Raw genomic sequence first — 20,779 nt, forward strand, 5'->3', positions numbered from 1 at the left:
TCCGATTCTCACGTGAAAGTTTTTAACATGTGAAACCACAAATGTCACATGTGAAACTGCAATTCACATGTGAGGTGAAAACATGGTATTGTCCTTACATATGAAAAGGTGATTTTCACATGTAAACTGAAAATATATATTTTTTTGTAAGGGTACCAACACTGATATATACACTAACATACTGTATACACCAACATATACACCAACACTAAAATATACACCAATATATATTTTATCTTATTGGCCATGCTAAGAGATGTTCCTAATTACTTGATTACCCCTTGTTTGAACAGTAGCTCACATAATTGTTACGCTCAACAGATTTTACGAATGTATATCTTAAAGAAGGCCTTTGTTGTGCAAATGAAGCTTTGCAACGGTTATCGTTACTCATTGTGTATTTATTCCTCATGTCATTAACTTTCCCATTATTTCTCTTTTTTTCTCTCCGCATTTTTGGTAAGAGCCCGTAAACATTTCACTGTTAGTCTACACCTGTTGTTTACGAAGCATGTGACCAATAAAATGTGATTTGATTAGATTTGTTATCTAGTACACAATGTAGGGAGACTCTATCTGTGTATGCTTATACAAAAAGACAAATTCATGATCTGAAGAGATCTAGTTAGATGCAGCTGTGAATAATAATAATATAATAATACCATTTGGGATTTATATAGCGCTTTTTGAAGACTCTGTAGTGTAGCATGTAAAAGAGTGACCACCATTTATATCCTCTCTATGACTACATTGGACTCTCAATAGCCACCACAATTGAAAGGAAACCATTATTCTTTTGTGAAATATCAAATATCCATATTTACTGTGAGGATAATTCTTTCCATAGTAATTGTAACATTATGTACTACAGTACCCATAATGCTCTGTAACTATAATTATTTTTTATCATACTAAACACATAACAACTGTTCTGTTCGAACATATGAATTGTTGTTATGTTTAAAGAAATGAATACTGTGGTTTATGTTAAAAGACATGTTTATTCAGAAACAATATTGCTGAGCAATAAGGAGCAGGTGTAGCATAATATACTACAGTATTCATAATTCTCTGTAACTCTATCTGTTTTTATCTTACTAAACACGTTTCTAAAGATAACACTATGGATTCCAGTCTCCTTATTATCACGGTATTAGAAAAGCTGATATTCATTTTTTTGTATGGGGATATGACCATATCTACAATCAGATATAGTGGTCGTAAGTTATTACCTTGAACTCACGGTGTCTGCATATACTGTAGCTTTTGTATACACATTTTGATTTGATTTTCTCAGTTAAAATGACACTGGTTTCTCTAACCAGGCATATAAAACAGTGTCTATTCTCTACATAGACAGCTTCAACGTGATGATGGTGTATACAGTACATGTAGGCCGCGTCCCAAATGGCACCCTATTCCCTTTACAGTGCACTACTTTTGATTGGCACCCTATTCCCTATATAGTGCACTACTTTTGACTAGAGCTCGACGGGCCCTTGTCAAAAGTAGTGCACTAGGAAAGGGAATAGGGTGCCATTTGGTATGCATTTGACTGTTTTATAGAGGATGATCTCATTCCAGACAAATGGAAACAATGTCGATTTCCTGCCAATCTCATTAATACAATTATGGCTAATTATGATAATTTGTGGCACACTGAAGCAGTTCGTGTAAAAAGGCACACAATCAGAGTGTATTCATAATGGCTGATGCTCACTTCTTAGAGAGATATGACACGGGTGGGTTTACCCACAAACCTTTGAGCGTCAGAGCTGACAGGGCAACCACAAACCGTCTGTTCTACTGTTCTATTTACCTTTTCCTTTCTCTTGAAATTGCATGAATATTGTTGCATGCCATTATGAAATGATCACAGAAGTTATTTACATAGCCTATGTTGTTAATGTAACATTTTACTATATTCCAAAAGTAAAAAATCTGAAGAGTAGGCAGTCTAGACAAAATTAAAAAAAGCTTTCCCAAGAGCCAAACTATACACTGGAGGGCACGCTAACAATGTTCACGCTAACACAACATAAATGAGTCGTTGATACTACCAAATGATGGAGCAATGACGAACGAATCAGTATCAGACAGACTATAGATACTACTTGAAATATTTTTGTTTGCGCATTTGCTTTAGGCTGCCTGGTGTGCGGGGTTTGTACTTTTGGGACTTTTATATTGATTCCATTGTTTTGTATTGGTTCCAAGCTAAAAAAACAAAAAAAACCAACAGATTATATATTTGAAATGACTTTGAATAGCGTTTGAAACCAGCTGTGATATCAAAGCAAAACCGCCTGGGGGTACTCACCGAGGGCATTTGGCTGGAGAGCAGGTGGCCGTCTTGGGCCAGCATATTGGACATCATGAGGGCAGGCAGCTCCGGGTAGGAGTAGGGGTTGAGCAGGCCGTTGTGGTGGGCCCCTAGGGAGTGGCACAGGTAACCCGACTCAGGGTCCATCAGGTGGAGCAAGGGGGGCTCGGGGTGGTTGGGAGGGGTGATGGGGGGAATCTCGTAGTCCTCGTCCCCCGCACCGTTCCCACTGCCTCCGCCTCCTCCGCCCTGACCGGAGTAGCTCTGGAAGGACAAACAGAGAGGGAGACGGTGTGAGATACTGTATTTGACTGTATATGTATGTAGGTTTGCCATGAGCAGTGTATGATTCGAGAACATGGGAGTTATAACAATGATAGAGGGTCAGTCCCCAATTACACCCTACCTATATGCTTATCACATTAAAAGAGTGTACTGGATAATGCTGTAATATGAGCTTTTAGACATAACACCTCGGTCAGGCGAAATCAGAAATGTACATGTGGCTACAGTAAATATACAGAAACACAATTTGTTTTCAGAATAACAGTATGCATATCTGTGTATTCCTGTACTATCAATAGGTCCATCGTATTGTGTGCTGCAATAAGGAAAAATATGATTCTGAATTCTAGAGGGGGGAAAAAATGGAAGAAATTCAATGGGGAACGAAAAAGCAATTTTGTCTGAGGCACTCTGACTTGACTCCCTTTGTAATGACTGAGTCAAATGAATCATCACAAATAATATTCCGGTGTCAGCTATTCAAGTTTTTAATATAATTTTTATGATTCATGTCTTGCCGTATACATTTCAGAAATCAATTCAATATCATCTTTGTGCAGGCTGTCATCCTCTGCATTGGAGTGGTCATTTATCTCTTAAACAAATCCTTTCAGAAAAACTGGGCAAAGGCAAGGAAAAAATGATTCTCAGAGAGTTCTTTTCTACTAAGAGTAAATAACTCAAAGGTATTAGCTAGCTACTGTAAGTACAATTACTTAATATCAACTCACCTAGTGTGTAGCTTTTACAAAAATGATCAAACAATCTAATGCATTTAACTGGGTAATGTTAAGTAACCACTACAGCAGATGAAAGACAAACTCAAAAACACCCCCCCCCCCCAAAACAAACAGCTTCAATCTGGTCATGACCAAGGAAATTGTAATTGCAATGTATTACTTATTACAACGGAGGGATGTAGACATTGAACGAACACATCACTTAAACATGCTTTCATTCCCCCGCGACTAGTGAACATGAATGGAAGAAGGAAAACAATTTAATTGCTTCAATTGGATTTACTCTGTCCCTCGCATTGTCTGGAAAAGCGTGGATATTAATTTTCTAAATTGTCCTTTGAAGACAGATGTTTTTGTAAACCTTTGGGAATCGTGTTATTGTTTGGTCTAATGCACAAGAAAACGAACATTTCCGGAGATTCAATTTCCCTCATAATTGTTGGAAGGAAACAAACTTGTCTTTTGTAAACATTGGGGCCATTGTGTGAAGTGAGATCCTCGTTGAATCCTTTGGGGAACTCAAATCTCCATGGTCTTTCATAATGAGGCATGCAATAGGTACTCAGGCTAAGTCCCAAATGACAAGATTTTCCCCTATGGGCCCTGGTCAAAAGTAGTACACTATATAGGGAATAGGATTCCATTTGGTATGCAGCGCCAGTCTTAACCAGACATTCTTGTAAGTCTTGTCAAAACTTAACCATAAAAGGCTCTGATATTATGCACTAGGGCTATCCCCGACTAAAAAAAATATTGGTCGACCAAGAGTCATTTTATTTTACAAAAGTGTATTTTTCCATAAATACAGTGGCTTGAGAAAGTATTCACCCCCTTTGGCATTTTTCCTATTTTGTTGCCTTACACCCTGGAATTAAAATTGTATTTTGGAGGGTTTGTATAATTTGATTTACACATGCCTACCACTCTGAAGATGCTAAATATTCTTTATTGTGAAACAAACAAGAAATAAGACAAAAAAACAGAAAACTTGAGCATGCATAACTTTTCACCCCCCCCAAAGTCAATACTTTGTAGAGCCACCGTTAGCAGCAATTACAGCTGCAAGTCTCTTGGGGTATGTCTCTATAAGCTTGGCACATCTAACCACTGGGATTTTTGCCCATTCTTCAAGGCAAAACTGCTCCACTCCTTCAAGTTGGATGGGTTCAGCTGGTGTACTGTAATCTTTAAGTCATACCACAGATTCTCAATTGGATTGAGGTCTGGGTTTTGACTAGGCCATTCCAAGACATTTAAATGTTCCCCTTAAACCACTCGGGTGTCGCTTTAGCAGTATGCTTAGGGTCATTGTTCTGCTGGAAGGTGAACCTCCGTCCCAGTCTCAAATCTCTGGAAGACTGAAACAGGTTTCCCTCAAGAATTTCCCTGTATTTAGCGCCATCCATCAATCCTTCAATTCTGACCAGTTTCACAGTCCCTGCCGATGAAAAACATCCCCACAGCATGATGCTGCCACCACCATGCTTCACTGTGGGGATGTTGTTCTCGGGTTGATGAGAGGTGTTGGGTTTGCACCAGACATAGCGTTTTTCTTGATGACCAAAAAGCTTAGTCTCATCTGACCAGAGTACCTTCTTCCATATATTTCCATACATGCCTTTTGGTGAACACCAAACATTACATTTTACATGTTTGCTTATTTTTTTCTGGCCACTCTTCCGTAAAGCCCAGCTATGTGGAGTGTAAGGCTTAAAGTGGTCCTTTGGACATATACTCCAATCTCCACTGTGGAGCTTTGCAGCTCCTTCAGGGTTATCTTTGGTCTCTTTGTTGCCCCTCTGATTAATGCCCTCCTTGCCCGTGAGTTTTGGTGGGCGGCCCTCTCTTGGCATGTTTGTTGTGGTGCCATATTCTTTCCATTTTTTATTAATGGATTTAATGGTGGGATGTTCAAAGTTTCGGATATTTTTTTATAACCCAACCCTGATCTCTACTTCTCCACAACTTTGTCCCTGGCCTGTGTGGAGAGCTCCTTGGTCTTCATAGTGCCACTTTCTTGGTCGTGCCCCTTGCTTAGTGGTGTTGCACAGTCTGGGGCCTTTCAGAACAGGTGTATATGTACTGAGATCATGTGACAGATCATGTGACACTTAGATTGCACACAGGTGGACTTTATTTAACTAATTATGTGACTTCTGAAGGTAATTGGTTGCACCCGATCTTATTTAGGGGCTTCGTAGCAAAGGGTGTGAATACAAATGCACACACCACTTTTCCGTTTTTTATTTTTTAGAATTTTTTGAAACAAGTAATTTTTTTCATTTCACTTCACCAATTTGGACTATTTTGTGTATGTTCATTACATGAAACCCAAATAAAAATCCATTTAAATTACAGGTTGTAATGCAACAAAATAGGAAAAACGCCAAAGGGGGTGAATACTTTTGCAAGGCACTGTAGACACACCCTTTGTTTGAATAAAATAACTATATGTAGGCTACTGAGCCTGTCTGATTCTTTAAGCACTGCGATTAAAAATGAAGACACACAAATTACTAACGAAGGAGCCAGAGATCAATATAGCCTAACCAGAAGTAAAAACTCTGTTCCTGACCCTCCTCCTCCCGCTGCCCATTGCTGCTGGTCTTCACAGATTCTGCCATTATGCTCCTAAAGTTGCCGGTAATAGGCTACACCAGTGGTCGGCAACCTTTCCCATTTGGAGTGCCAAGTTATCATACCATTTCTACTGATCTGCGTGCCAGTTATGATTTTCGTATGCACATTTCAGTGGAACAGTTTCCTTTCATTTCTAATAAAGTATTCATATCTCAAAATCAATGTAATGTGCTTAATAAAAATGATATCTAAATTAAAATGATACAAATCTAAAAGTAACTTCTGTTGCCATTGCCAATATGTAAAAATAGCCTACATAAACAAACAAATAAAAACACTGCAGTCTGCAGGTATAAAATATCCTGGGGAAAAAAAGAAACATCTATAAATCACATTGGCTACCCGTGGCATGTCTGCAAGAAACATTGTATCAACTATTAACTTGGTCCAGCCCGATTGTGCTAGCAAACTTGCAGCATTGTATAAAATGTTCTGGGCCCTAATTTTCCGGTGCCAGTGAGCTCCGGACAGATAGACGCAGCTGTGATCTATTTGCGCAAGGGATAAGAAGCAATCAGGTAGAGCTATTTTATAACGTTTACACCGGACCAGAGCATGACATTTTTTCCCTCTTTCATGCTGAGCGGTTATAGAAAGGGAGAGAACTGGAAAGATTTCTCAAATAGTCCACATTGAGGAAGGAACTATTTTTATTCTGGATGCAAAAACAAACTTTGTTTACTTGCTGTTTAAGGCGAGGGGGAAAAAATGACTTTAAGAAGCTATCCAGTGACGGTTAAGACAATCATAAAAAAAAAAGTCTCACAAGTGTAGCCTAGGTTGTGCGCTCTGCAAACAATGTGTCCATTCCTACAATGACAATGGTAAGACTATAATAATAATATATTGAATGCATTAACAGAAATTACTGTAACAAACCAAACATTAATTCGAAATTATGGGAATTAACACTAAATCTACTACTGGTGATACTGGTGTGCCATACCTGCGGCCTCTGCAATGGATTAGTCCACTGAGACAGGCGTGAAACAGATTTTTTTATATATATATTTGCCGCTGCTCGACTAAAAAAATATTGGGTCGACCAACATCCTATCAACCAAACAAACCAGTCGACTAAATGTGGTCAGCCCTATGCAGTCATCACTTATCTTAAGTATCTTCTATCTTATGCTATATCTTAAGTACAAAGGGGATGTTCATCAACTGTAACCAATACGCTTTGCTTTCTGATAGTATAAGAAATACTTCTTCCAATCAAATACAAATCCTTTGCTCCGTTAAATGTTTTTCAGTTGCATAAGTGAGAGGTAGTGAATAATATGTGTCACGTGTTACATTACTCTGAAGCCTAGTCGGATGCACTTGATGATAAAATGTAAATATCAAGGACGTTCCCAGCTGAATAGTTGCGAGATAAATAATTCATATTCTATTCGGCGTGAGATTGCAGAGCCAAGGTATACTCCAGTTAATGCATACTCTTCACCCCTTCCCCCTTTAAAAGTCAAATCTAAACAATGGTGTATGCATGTGTGTGTTTGATGGATCATATAGGCCAGAGTCTGTCCTCCTTGTACGGTGACGACTCCAACAAACGCATATCCACGGTTTCTCTAAGTGCTTCTTCTCTCAAGGATCCCATTCTAATGCACAATGCCATATTTTATTACACACAGTGCAAGTATGTAGGCTTCGCTCTCATAAAGAGGAGGGAGCTTCCTTCTTGATCAATAGTGTTAGCATACCATTTGGGAATATATTTCTGGGTAAATAAGTAGAACGCTTTGCCCACGTCCCAAATGGCACCCTATTGGCACCGGTTGGGCCCTGGTCCAAGGTAGTGCACCATAAGGGAATCGGGTCCCATTTCAGATGCAGACATTCTGTTCCGTCTTAATTAAGTGTAGAGGTCTTCAGAGAGTTCAGCGCACATTTTAATATACCTTTCATTTAATAGAAACAGATGAACAGACAGTTGGTGTGGGGATGGAATGAGAGGGAATATATCATTGATTGGGAAGCTTTCCAGGTTATTTTTGTTTGCACCAAGCTAACTTTCCACAACACTGCTTCACTAGCTCGGCTCATCTAATGGGATTTATCTGAACAGGCTTTGTTCAGTAGTCAAGGCCTTCAGTATCACAGATGATATCTAGCAGATGATTTGAAGTCATATTAATATATATTTGGACAACTCATTTTATGAATATAGTGTCATATAAACCTATGTGGGCTGGGCATCCTGAAGATGCAAAACATTAAAATAATAAAATAAAAAGATAAAATACAAATATAAACTCAGCAAAAAAAGAAATGTCCTCTCACTGTCAACAGCGTTTATTTTCAGCAAACTTAACATGTGTAAATATTTGCATGAACATAACAAGATTCAACAACTGAGACATAAACTGAACAAGTTCCACAGACATGTGACTAACAGAAATGTAATAATGTGTCTCTGAACAAAGGTGGTGGGGGGGGTGGGTCAAAATCAAAAGTAACAGTCAGTATCTGGTGTGGCCACCAGCTGCATTAAGTACTGCAGTACATCTCCTCATGGACTGCACCAGATTTGCCAGTTCTTGCTGTGAGATGTTACCCAACTCTTCCACCAAAGCACCTGCAAGTTCCCAGACATTTCTGGGGGGAATGGCCCTAGCCCTCACCCTCTGATCCAACAGGTCCCAGACGTGTTCGCTGGCCATGGCAGAACACTGACATTCCTGTCTTGCAGGAAATCACACACAGAACGAGCAGTATGGCTGGTCGCATTGTCATGCTGGATGGTCATGTCAGGATGAGCCTGAAGGAAGGGTACCGCATGAGGGAGGATGATGTCTTCCCTGTAACGCACAGCGTTGAGATTGCCTGCAATGACAACAAGCTCAGTCCGACGATGCCATGACACACCACCCCAGACTACGACGGACCCTCCACCTCCAAATCAATCCCGCTCTAGAGTACAGGCCTCGGTGTAACGCTCATTCCTTCGACGATAAACGCGAATCCGGCCATCACCCCCGGTGAGACACAACCGCGACTCGTCAGTGAAGACCACTTTTTGCCAGTCCAGTCTGGTCCAGCGATGGTGGGTTTGTGCCCATAGGCGACGTTGTTGCCGGTGATGTCTGGTGAGTACCTGCCTTACAACAGGCCTACAAGCCCTCAGTCCAGATTGCGGACAGTCTGAGCACTGATGGAGGGATTGTGCGTTCCTGGTGTAACTCGGGCAGTTGTTGTTGCCATCCTGTACCTGTCCCGCAGGTGTGATGTTCGGATGTACCGATCCTGTGCAGGTGTTGTTCCACGTGGTCTGCCACTGCGAAGACGATCAGCTGTCCATCCTGTCTCCCTGTAGCGCTGTCTTAGGGGCTCACAGTACAGACACTGCAACTTATTGCCACATCTGCAGTCCTCATGCCTCCTTGCAGCATGCCTAAGGCACGTTCACGCAGTTGGGCAGGGACCCTGGGCATCTTTCTTTTGGTGTTTTTCAGAGTCAGTAGAAAGGCTTCTTTAGTGTCCTAAGTTTTCATAACTGTGACCTTAATTGCCTACCGTCGTAAGCTGTTAGTGTCTTAACGACCATTCCACAGGTGTATGTTCATTAATTGTTTATGGTTCATTGAACAAGCATGGGAAACAGTGTTAAAACCCTTTACAATCAATATCTGTGAAGTTATTTTGATTTTTACGAATTATCTTTGAAAGACAGGGTCCTGAAAAAGGGACGTTTCTTGTTATGCTGAGTTTAGTAATAGTGATTCAATAGTATACTGAACAAAAATATAAATGCAACATTCAGCAATTTGAGAGATTTACAGAGTTACAGTTCATATAAGGATATCAGTCAATTTAAATAAATTGCGGTTGGTCTGCGGTTGTGAGGCCCATTGGACGTACTGCCAATGGGTTTACATTTTATTTTCACAAACTTGTGGTAATACATACAGTGCATTCAAAAGTATTCAGACCCCTTGACTTTTTCCACATTTTATTATGTTACAGCCTTATTTTTAAATGGATAAAAAAAAAACTCATCATCAATCTACACACAATACCCCATAATGACTAAGCAATTTAAAAAAAATGAAATATCACATTTACATACATAAGTATTCAGACCCTTTACTCAGTACTTTGTTAAAGCACCTTTGGCAGCAATTACAGCCTCGTGTTTTCTTGGGTATGACGCTACAAGCTTGGCACACCAGTATTTGGGGAGTTTATCCCATTCTTCTCTGCAGATCCTCTCAAGCTCTGTCAGGTTGGATGGGGAGTGTCGCTGCACAGCTGTTTTCAGGAGCTCTCTAGAGATGTTTGATCAGGTTCAAGTCTGGGCTCTGGCTGGCTGGGACATTAAGATACTTGCGTTGTCCTGGCTGTGTCCTTAGGGTCATTGTCCTGCTGGAAGGTGAACCTTCACCCCAGTCTGAGGTCCTGAGCGCTCTGGAGCAGGTTTTCATCAAGGATCTCTCTGTACTTTGCTCCGTTCATCTTTCCCTCGATCCTGACTAGTCCCTGCCGCTGAAAAACATCCTCACTGCATGATGCTGCCACCATCATGCTTCACCATAGGGATGGTGCCAGGTTTCCTCCAGTCGTGATGCTTGGCATTCAGACCAAAGAGTTCAATCTTGTTTTCTTCAAACCAGAGAACTCCAAGAGGGCTGTCATGTGCCTTTTCCTGAGGAGTGGCTTCCACCTGGCCACTCTACCACTCTACCATAAAGGCCTGATTGGTGGAGTGCTGCAGGTTGTCCTTCTGGAAGATTCTCCCATCTCCATCGAGGAACTCGCAATCTCTATCAGAGTGACCATCTGGTTGTTGGTCACCTCCCTGACCAAGGCCATTATCCACCGATTGCTCAGTTTGGCCAGACGGCCAGCTCTAGGAAGAGTCTTGGTGGTAACAAACTTCTTCCATTTAAGAATGATGGTGGCCACTGTGTTCTTGTGGACCTTCAATGTTGCAGAAATGTTTTGGTACCTTTCCCCAAATCTGTGCCTCGACACAATCCTGTCTCGGAGATCTACAGACAATTTCTTCAACATCATGGTTTGATTTTTACTCTGACATGCACTGTCAACTGTGGGACTTTAGATAGACAGGTGTGTTTCTTTCTTTTCCAAATCACGTCCAATCAATTGAATGTACCACAGGTGGACCCCAATCAAGTTGTAGAAACATCTCAAAGATGATCAATGGAAACAGGATGCACCTGAGCTCAATCTCGAGTCTCATAGCAAAGGGTCTGAATACTTATGTAAATAAGGTATATTTGTTTTTATTTTTTAATACTTTTGCAAACATTTCAAAAACCATGTTTTTGCATTTTCATTATTGGGTATTGTGTGTAGATTGATGAGGATTTTTTTTTTTTTATTACATTTTAGAATAAGGCTGTAACATAACAAAATGTGGAAAAAGTCAAGGGGTCTGAATACTTTCCGAATGCACTGTATATGCAAAGGAATGAAGGAAAGAAACTTGAATCATAATGTAATATATAATATGTAATTTATCAGACGGCGTTATCCAAAGCGACTTATAATAGTGAGTGCATGCATCTTCGTATGGGGGGTACCCGCGGAATTTTAACCCACAAACTTGATGTTGCTAGTGCCATGCTCTAACCAACTGAGCCCCACATCAAGTCTGTATCATACACAATAAATGTATTATCATGGACACAAATTAAGATTATGAGTGATGAGTTCATTGTTGATATGTTATATGTCATTTTACTTGACAATTTGTTTTGATTCAAGTTTATTGTGAAAAACTGCTACAGTAAGTGGGGATGAGGCTTACTATATATACTGTTTTGTTTCAAAATGGACATTTCAATTGCAGATATTTCCTTCTGTGGGGGCAAACCCCAGACCCCCCCCCCATTTAAATTCAGCCATTTCCATCAGTATATACCATCTATCTGTTCTTATATACACCTCGCTAACTAGATGAGTCAGTGGAAAATAAAACTATGTCAAGGCAGCGCCTCCACTCACGACACAGTTTGAGAGGAGACTTTCGACTTCCCTACTCAGCGATTCAGCTGAGGGCCTGACCGACAGCACAGGGGGTTTGGGGCGTTGGGGTGGGGTGATGATGATGACAGATCTGCCTCACCACTAATGTGCACTTATCTGCCTATTGGAAGAGGTTTGTCAAATTGTGATTTATGCTTACACCCCACCCCCACCCTCTTCCCCTTTCCACCCCACCCCAGAGCGCAGAAAACAAAGTCATAGTTATCTCTCGCTTCCATACGGCCTGTTTTTCAAGAAAAGAAAGGAGGAGGGAAGGGAGGTTTATCTTGGGGAAGAATTTGGGTGCTTCATCCGTTTTCGTTCATGCTGACATTCCCCTCATAGAAAGCTTACGCCTTGTAAATGATGCCATGGACAATAGTAGAGGGGGGTTACATCACCCCTGTTGACTTTAAAGGGTGGTCTGTTCCATGTGCAGATATTGGGCCAAATTATGAGAAAATAATGTACCCGACAATATACTGTATGACGATATGGAACAGTCCTTCTCCACGACTGGGTGATGTCATACTTTGCATTTTGGAAACTCAACAGCAACACTGTGAGCTAAGAAGTCCATGTGTGTCCTGTTTAGACAGCTCAAACCGTGGACAACCCTCTCCCCTTTGTTTGTTTCTGTCTCTCTGTTTATCTGTCCCTCTCTCCCAGCCATAATACAGGCTTAAATTAAAGCCATCAGCTGTGTTCTTTTGCTACAATATCATGTCACGGATATCAACACACCACAAAGAGCCTCCTTCGAATAACAAAGAGTGAGCCTGGCCCAGGTTACTCTCTCTCTCTCTCTCTCTCTCTCTCTCTCTCTCTCTCCATCCCATTGATCTCTCTCTCTGTTTCTCTTTCTGTTTCTCTCTCTCTCCCATCCCTCTCTCTCTCTCTCTCTGTCTCTCTTCCTCTCCATCTCTCTCTCCCATCCATCTCTCTCTCTCTCTTCCTCTCCATCTCTCTCTCTCTCTTCCTCTCCATCTCTCTCTCTCTCTCTTCCTCTCCATCTCTCTCTCTCCCATCCCTCTCTCTCTCTCTCTTCCTCTCCATCTCTCTCTCTCCAAACAGACTAGCTGCATTATTTACCCGTCACTCTGTTACTATTTGGACATTTGTGGAATCTGAAAGCGTGGATCTAAGTTTCTGTCTGAGGAGGAAAGCGAGGCATTGCTCCAGCCCCAACACAGTGTCATGGGCTCATCTGGGAAATAATAGCCATAAAAAACTAGCTAGTAGCTACAATGCTGGCTATGGCTATTTCAGATATGACAATGCCCAGCAATGCTAACAAGGCCTAAAGAATGAAAGGCGATGACAGATACAAAATGACAAAATGTCCCTTTTTCTTAAGCACAGATACGGTCCATTTCATCCTAGAGAAAGGAGTTGATTACTAAACAACCATGGACTAAAACAACCGTGCTAATTGCAATCGTTTATTTATTTTATGTCTCTTCCCTTCCTCTTGTCTCTCCCCTCTTTCCGTCTCTCATCTCCCCCCTCCCGTCTCCTCCCTCTGTCTCCCAGCATCTCACTCCTCACTTCTCGTCCAAGGTCATGAGGTCATAGTCATCTGATCATATGTCGGTTGCGATTAGAATCAGGCCTTTTGTGCCATGTCATATTTCATTACGCACAGGACTCATCTCCTGGGTCGTGGGGTCACTCTGATTTGATTGGCTGACAGAAATGATATAATTTGCATTTAACCCTAGGCGGTATGAGTTCTGAATGGCGTACTAATGCATTTGGCAAAGATAGAAGGCTGCCCCGGGAGTGACTAATTTGAAGTGGCACAACAACAGCAGAGTTAGAGGGGCTGAGCTATTGCACAACATGCTGGGGTTACATGGAGTTAAGTTTATTCAATAATAAACGACACAAAGAACTCTCTCTGTGTCTCTTCCTCCTTCTCTCTCTTTGTCTCTCTCTACTTCTCTCTCCCCTCTTCTAATGACACTTTGATTTGACTGGAAGAGGATGCTCAGAGAGGTTGGGGCTACCCCATCACTAACAGGTCATTATTGCTGTACACTGGAGTGGAACAAAACGTTGTTCAAACGTTCCCAGACGAAACGCAGAGAAGACTGGGGAGATATGAGACACTGTGCAGGCAATGGAATGGGATTAACGAAGATGGACAAATAAAGAACAAATAAAGTTAGATGAATTTGAATTGGAGAATGATGGGGGCAGATGTTAGCCTAGCTAGCAGAAATAGATTCTAGATTTAATAAGCGTTCGCTATTGTATTCTTAGCCCAGACTTGATGCAGTGGAAAGAGAGTTCAGTTAATTCGCTCACCCCTCCGATAGTGATTGTGTGCAGATGCTTCGCAGTGTGAACTGTGTAAGCTCAAACACGATCTTCGCTAATGCAATAATAAAAACGCTAAGAAAACAAATGATCAGATAAAGAAACAAAGCTCAGGTTTTGAAGAGTCAATTAGAGAGAGATTGTGACACACGCTCTGATACTGACGTGGGTGACAGGCTTGGGGGACGGGGTCAAAGAAAGGCAAGGTGGGAGGGAGGGGGGAGGAGATATGATTTCAACATTTCAAATGAGGACCTTAATCAAACTTATTGCCTGACAGGAGGCATTTAGCATTATAAAGTCAAATTTGGCACACATATTATTTCTGCAGTATCGCCCTTGTCGCTTCTTATAGAGAGCAGCCATCTCTCTCCAGAGGAGGAATCCTTTTTACTTTATTCATTGGTTGCCCTGTCTCTTCTGATAGGCTTAACAGGGCTACTGCTGCTGTATAGTCGATGGAAGTGTCCCAAATGCCACCCTATCCCTGATACAGTGCATTACATTTGACCAGAGCCCTTTGGGGCCCCAGTCAAAAGTAGTGCACCATGTAGCGAACGGGATGCTAATTGGGACGCGGCCGACGAGTTCCGTGCACCGCGCGTCACGATAAACAAATCCAATGACATCAGCTCTTTTATATGGATTTCTATTTTATAATTTCACTTTTTTTTAAAACACTGTTTTCACATTGAAGGTCAACGCTGGTGCGGTGCGAAAACAATGACGCCACTGTTTCTGATTCTGACTGACAAAGCCTAATTGTGCTGTTGTCGTGTTTTTTTTTATGTCTGGCGAATAAAAAAACACAGAAAAGACAGTTGGTGGATCTTTAGTCATTTATAGACAATTGTGGAAACTGACAATGAGGACGCTGACAGGACAGTTGTGTGGACACACAAATGTGTATTATATTGGTGATTGTTTGGGTGGCGTGTGTGTGTGTGTGTGTGTGTGTGTGTGTGTGTGTGTGTGTGTGTGTGTGTGTGTGTGTGTGTGTGTGTGTGTGTGTGTGTGTGTGTGTAAATGCGCATGCAAACATGACTTTGCATGTGGACAATCGCTTATTGTGTGTGTGTGTGTGTGTGTGTGTGTGTGTGTGTGTGTGTGTGTGTGTGTGTGTGTGTGTGTGTGTGTGTGTGTGTGTGTGTGTGTGCATGCGTGTACAGTACTTGCTTGTACAGTACAGCAAGTCACAACAATAGCGAGCATTTCCACCATGGTATCACTGTGTTCTTAAGTGTCTCCCTATTCTCCCAGTCTTACAGGCCTGGAGTCAATAGTCAATGTGGCTGTGTATTGGCGATGGGCACATCTGCTGAAAACGGGTGCAAACATCTGGGGTTTCAATCCATGGTGCCATTGTTTTTGCAAGATTCAGAGGGAGGGGACAGCTCTCCACTGTGAATGAGCCACTTATTCCTCAGCCATAATTGTACACACACTCTACAGCTACGTCCCAATTGGCACCCTATTCCCTAAATAGTGCACTACCATTGACCAAGGCCCATAGGGAATAGGGTGCCATTTGGGATGAAGACTCTATGGCCATAACAGACCCCTTCATAACTCCGATTCAAGGTTTGGATGTATTTACCTGCTTTGAGGTAAAATGACACTAGCTGTGAATCTAATGTGATGCTGTTAGTGTAAAAGTCTCACTAAAGTGAAACTAGTAGTTATTAAGCGAAACTATGAACATATTTAAGAACATTCTACGACCCCAAACAGTAAATAGAAATCTATCAACGCACAGGGTGGAAAATATTATCTGATGCAATCCTGAATGACTGGTTCCTTATCAACAACTGGGGTTGCATCCCAAATGGCACCCTATTCCCTATGGGTCCTGGTCAACAATAGTGCACTAGGGAACAGGGTGCCATTTGGGACTACACCCGTTTTTCTGAAAGTCCTACAAAAACACATTAAGGCTGCCATTAGATTAATTTGATCACCTAACGGCAACATGGAAAATTGACATCTCAGCACAGCAAAGGGCCCTTACACAACTATACAGCTGTGCATTTATTTGCAGTCCCGTGTCAGTAAACTATTTCAAACAGAAGGCTTTTAATGGGTGAAAAAGGGAGCCATTTTCCAAATCACTCTAAAAAAAAAGGCCACAGCGAGAGAGAGAGAAAGAGCGAGAGGGGGAGCTTTTTGCTGCAGCAACAAATATGCCTGCACATCTTTTTCGCTTTGTCTCCTGCCCCTGCTTCGTCAGCGAACGGCCACAGAAATATTTTGGCAGCCCGCTCTTTGTTTTCATTTTCACAAAAGATGGAGGGAGCGAGAGAGAGGTGGGGGGGTAGTGGTGGTGGTGGAGGGGGGGTAGTGGTGGTGGTGGAGGGGTGGTTGAGCGCAGTAGTGGAGAGGAGAGGAGGGTAGAGGAGGGAAGTATATGGGAGAGGAGAGAGAGAGAGAGGTGGAGGGGGTAGAGGAGGAGAAGAGGATGGGGGAGGGCAGGGTTTTCAGTCTGCCACTCTCAGTCCCAGACCCAATCTAAACAGCGGGAGGAAGCTGTAAATCAAACTAATGCGACGGCCTGGTAATTCCTAGCAGCAGGGCCGGGGCGGCGGGCACAGACGGGGATCCCCAAATGGCGGGAGTTTACAAAAACTGTGGCGGCACTGGCTTTAATCAGAGACAACGATCCAATGATACCGTCTCCCCCAATCAGAGCATTTCCTGTCAGTCACGCAAGACCGATTTTGACCAATCAGGCGCGCAGACAGAGATTGGGTTGCGGCCAACTAGCGAATTACCGATCTCATTTAGAAAGGGGAGAAAAAAATGAGGAAAATGAACTTGAGCTCCTATAATTCTAGGATTGTATCCCAAATGGCAGCCCATTCCCTATATAGTGCACACATTTTGACCAGAGACTTATGTGCTGTGGTCAAATGTAGTGCACTATAAATGGAATACGGTGCCAGTAGATACATCGGGAATGTGACATCATAATCAGAGTGAGCACAAAGTCTACAATGTGTCATTACATTAGAAACATGTGCAGAGATAAAAACGAGTGGATAGCTGTTGAAGGCTGTAAGGCATGGGTGTCTCCAATACCTAAGCAGATGGTTTTCAATTACAATCACTGTGAATGTCTCGTGAATACCAGATCTGTTCGTTTTCTTTATGAAAAACACGATTCTGAAACCTATACTATGCCAAAGCCGAACAACACAAAACATGGAATGCGCCAAAAAAAAGTTAAACTATTTTCAACTTGTACAAAAAGAAAACAGGCAGCCCCAACTTGAAATTAGACATTGCCAGAGGCTGCCTCTTGTAAACAGAAATCAACGGGGGTACTGTAATTGTAATTTATTACAGTGAGTCAGAGAAAATGCGCTTCACTTCATCATCAGGCCTTTCAAACGAGCCATCCAAATCATGATCCGTAAGGGTTTTTATTTGATGCTGCTAATGCCCAGATACAGCACCGCATACAGGCAGGCGAAGCCAAGCCGAGGAATGCGGTAGTGCCGTAGTGTTAGAACGGAATGACTGGCGAAGGTACACTCGCTCTGCATGTAGAACCAGCGGACCACTTGGCAGCCGTGGCGCTACAACAGGGCCAATCAATAAAACCTTGTTACACTAATTGCGAGATTATAATCTCCGCTAGCTACTTCGGCTGCATATCCAAACAGTCCCTCCATTAAGATAATTATTCCTGCTACTCTCTCTCCGACCGATTTCCCCAAACGTCTATTATGCTAAACAAATATTTAAATCATGGTGGAAATGCATAAAAAGGAAATTTACTGTAGTTAAGGTCATATGGAGGATGACAGTGTCTTTTTTTTTTAAAAGCCCACTCAAGGGTTTAGACAGTTGTACTAAGCCCATGAGGCATTTGTAAGTGATGTTTTCAAGAATCAGTGGCTATATAATATATAACAGGAATTTAATTGACGATCAGAAATGGCTGTAAATAGAACAGTGGGCCTTTAACACAGAATTAATACATACAAAATATCTTCATATTCTTCTACCTCAGTTCAGTTCAGTGGAAGAGTTTTTAACTCGAGTCTACACAGAGAGAGAGAGAGAGAGAGAGAGAGAGAGAGAGAGAGAGAGAGAGAGAGAGAGAGAGAGAGAGAGAGAGAGAGAGAGAGAGAGAGAGAGAGAGAGCACTCCCTGGGCCTTCCAGGAGCAAGCTACAATAGAAAAGTCAAGCTCACAGGCATTTAGTCCAGTCTAGAGGAATAGCTGGGGAGGGTTTTCATGTCAGGGCTAAGTCCCAAATGGCACCCTATTCCCTATGTAGTGCACTACATTTAACCAGAACTCTATGGGCCCTGGTCAATATATATAGGGAATGTGGTGCCATTTGGGATGCAGCTCATGTTCCCTGCTTGGTGCCGTATCGATCCGGTGCTAGGAGAGACCGGAGTAAAGGGACACTCTCTGCTGGTTACTCTATTGTACACTGTTGCCACGACGATCGTGAGTGACCCTGGGCAGACAAAGGGCTAGTTGAGGCCGGGCCAGAGGCCTGACCTTGTCTTTTAATCAGCCCTGTTTCGACTGTCGCCAGAGAGAGAGAGAGAAAAGAGAGAAGAGAGAGGGGGGAAAGAAAGAGGCAGGTGGGGAGAGAGAGGAGAAGAGGGAGGGGAAACATCTAGGGAGAGATAGATGGAGACAGATCGAGCTAACTGGGGAGAGATAGATGGAGACAGAGAGAGCTAACTAGGGAGAGATATATAGGTAAAAGGTGATATAGGGGAAGGATATAGAGAGAGAAAGGACAAGTCGAAGAGTGGGAAAGAGATAACTAGGGAGAGAGAGGCAGAGCGCAAGGAGAGAGAAAGCTAACTGGGGAAAGATAAAATGAGATAGGGAGGGGAGGGAGAGCAAAAGAAAAAGAGAAGAGAGAAATACATAAGGGCCAATAGCAAGAGAAGAAAGGGTGAAATAGAGAAATAGAGAGAGAGAGCTATGGAGAAGTCAAATGTCTACTGTTTACTGATGTTCTAGTCCTTCTGTCCCCAACCAAGGAGGGCATACAGCAGTATCTATCACCTAGATCTTCCGCATAGATTCTGTCAGACCTGGGCCCTGACAGTAAATCTCAATAAGACAAAAATAATGGTGTTCCAAAAAAGATCCAGTTGCCAGGACCACAAATACAAATTCCATCTAGACACCGTTGTCGTAGAGCACACAAAAAACGATACATACCTCGGCCTAAACATCAGCGCCACAGGTAACTTCCACAAAGCTGTGAACGACCTGAGAGACGACCTGAGAGACATGTTTAGGGCCTTCTACGCCATCAAAAGGAACATAAAATTCGACATACCAATTAAGATCTGGCTAAAGATACTTGAAACAGTTATAGAACCCATTGCCCTTTATGGTTGTGAGGTCTGGGGTCCGCTCACCAACCAAGAATTCATAAAATGGGAAAAACACAAAATTGAGATTCTGCATGCAGAATTCTGCAAAAATATCCTCTGTGTACAACGTAAAACACCAAACAATGCATGCAGAGCAGAATTAGGCCGATACCTGCTAATTATCAAAATCCAGAAAAGAGCTGTTGAATTCTACAACCACCTAAAAGGAAGCGATTCCCAAACCTTCCATAACAAAGCCATCACCTACAGAGAGATTAACCTGGAGAAGAGTCTCCTAAGAAAGCTGGTCCTGGGGCTCTGTTCACAAACAGAGCCCCAGGACTGTAACAAAATTAAACCCAACCAGATCATGAGAAAACAAATAGATAATTACTTTCAAAAAGATAATTACTTTAACAAAAAGAGCAATGCTAGAATGCTTAAACAGAGAGTACACCGTGGCAGAATACCTGACCACTGTGACAGAACCAAAAGGAAAACGTTCACTATGTACAGACTCAGTGAGCATAGCCTTGCTATTGAGAGAGGCCGCCGTAGGCAGACCTGGATCTCAAGAGAAGACAGGCTATGTGCACACTGCCCACAAAATGAGGTGGAAACCGAGCTGCACTTCCTAACCTCCTACCAAATGTATGACCATATTAGAGACACATATTTCCCTCAGATTACACAGACCCACAAGAATTTGAAAATATATCCAATTTTGATAAACTCCCATATCTGTAGGGTGAAATACCAGTGTGCCATCAGAGCAGCAAGATTTGTGACCTGTTGCCACAAGAAAAAGGCAACCAGTGAAGAACAAACCCCATTGTAATTACAACCCATATTTATGTTTATTTATTTTCCCTTTAACTATTTGCACATCATTACAACAATGTATACAGGTGTAACCGATGTGAAATGGCTCGTTAGTTAGCGGTGGTGCGCGCTAATAGCATTTCAATCGGATGACGTCACTCGCTCTGAGACCTGAAGTAGTTGTTCCCCTTGCTCTGCAAGGGCCGTGGCTTTTGTGGCGCGATGAGTAACGATGCTTCGTGGGTGTCAGTTGTTGATGTGTGCAGAGAGTCTCTGGTTCAAGCCCAGGTTGGGGC

At 42.2% G+C, this 20,779-nt stretch overlaps 1 protein-coding gene across 10 annotated transcripts in view; it reads right to left on the reverse strand.

Annotated features, from left to right (window-relative positions):
* Positions 1-20,779, reverse strand: part of LOC106565275 (TOX high mobility group box family member 2) — a 142,522-nt gene that overhangs the window by 49,109 nt on the left and 72,634 nt on the right. For all 10 annotated transcript variants that reach the window (XM_045691419.1, XM_045691417.1, XM_014132205.2 and 7 more), the window contains one exon: positions 2,321-2,587. In XM_045691419.1, coding sequence (XP_045547375.1) covers positions 2,321-2,587 — 267 coding nt within the window. The remainder of the gene's footprint in view (positions 1-2,320; positions 2,588-20,779) is intronic.

Source organism: Salmo salar, chromosome ssa12, assembly GCF_905237065.1.
Source record: "Salmo salar chromosome ssa12, Ssal_v3.1, whole genome shotgun sequence".
NCBI lineage: Eukaryota > Metazoa > Chordata > Actinopteri > Salmoniformes > Salmonidae > Salmo > Salmo salar.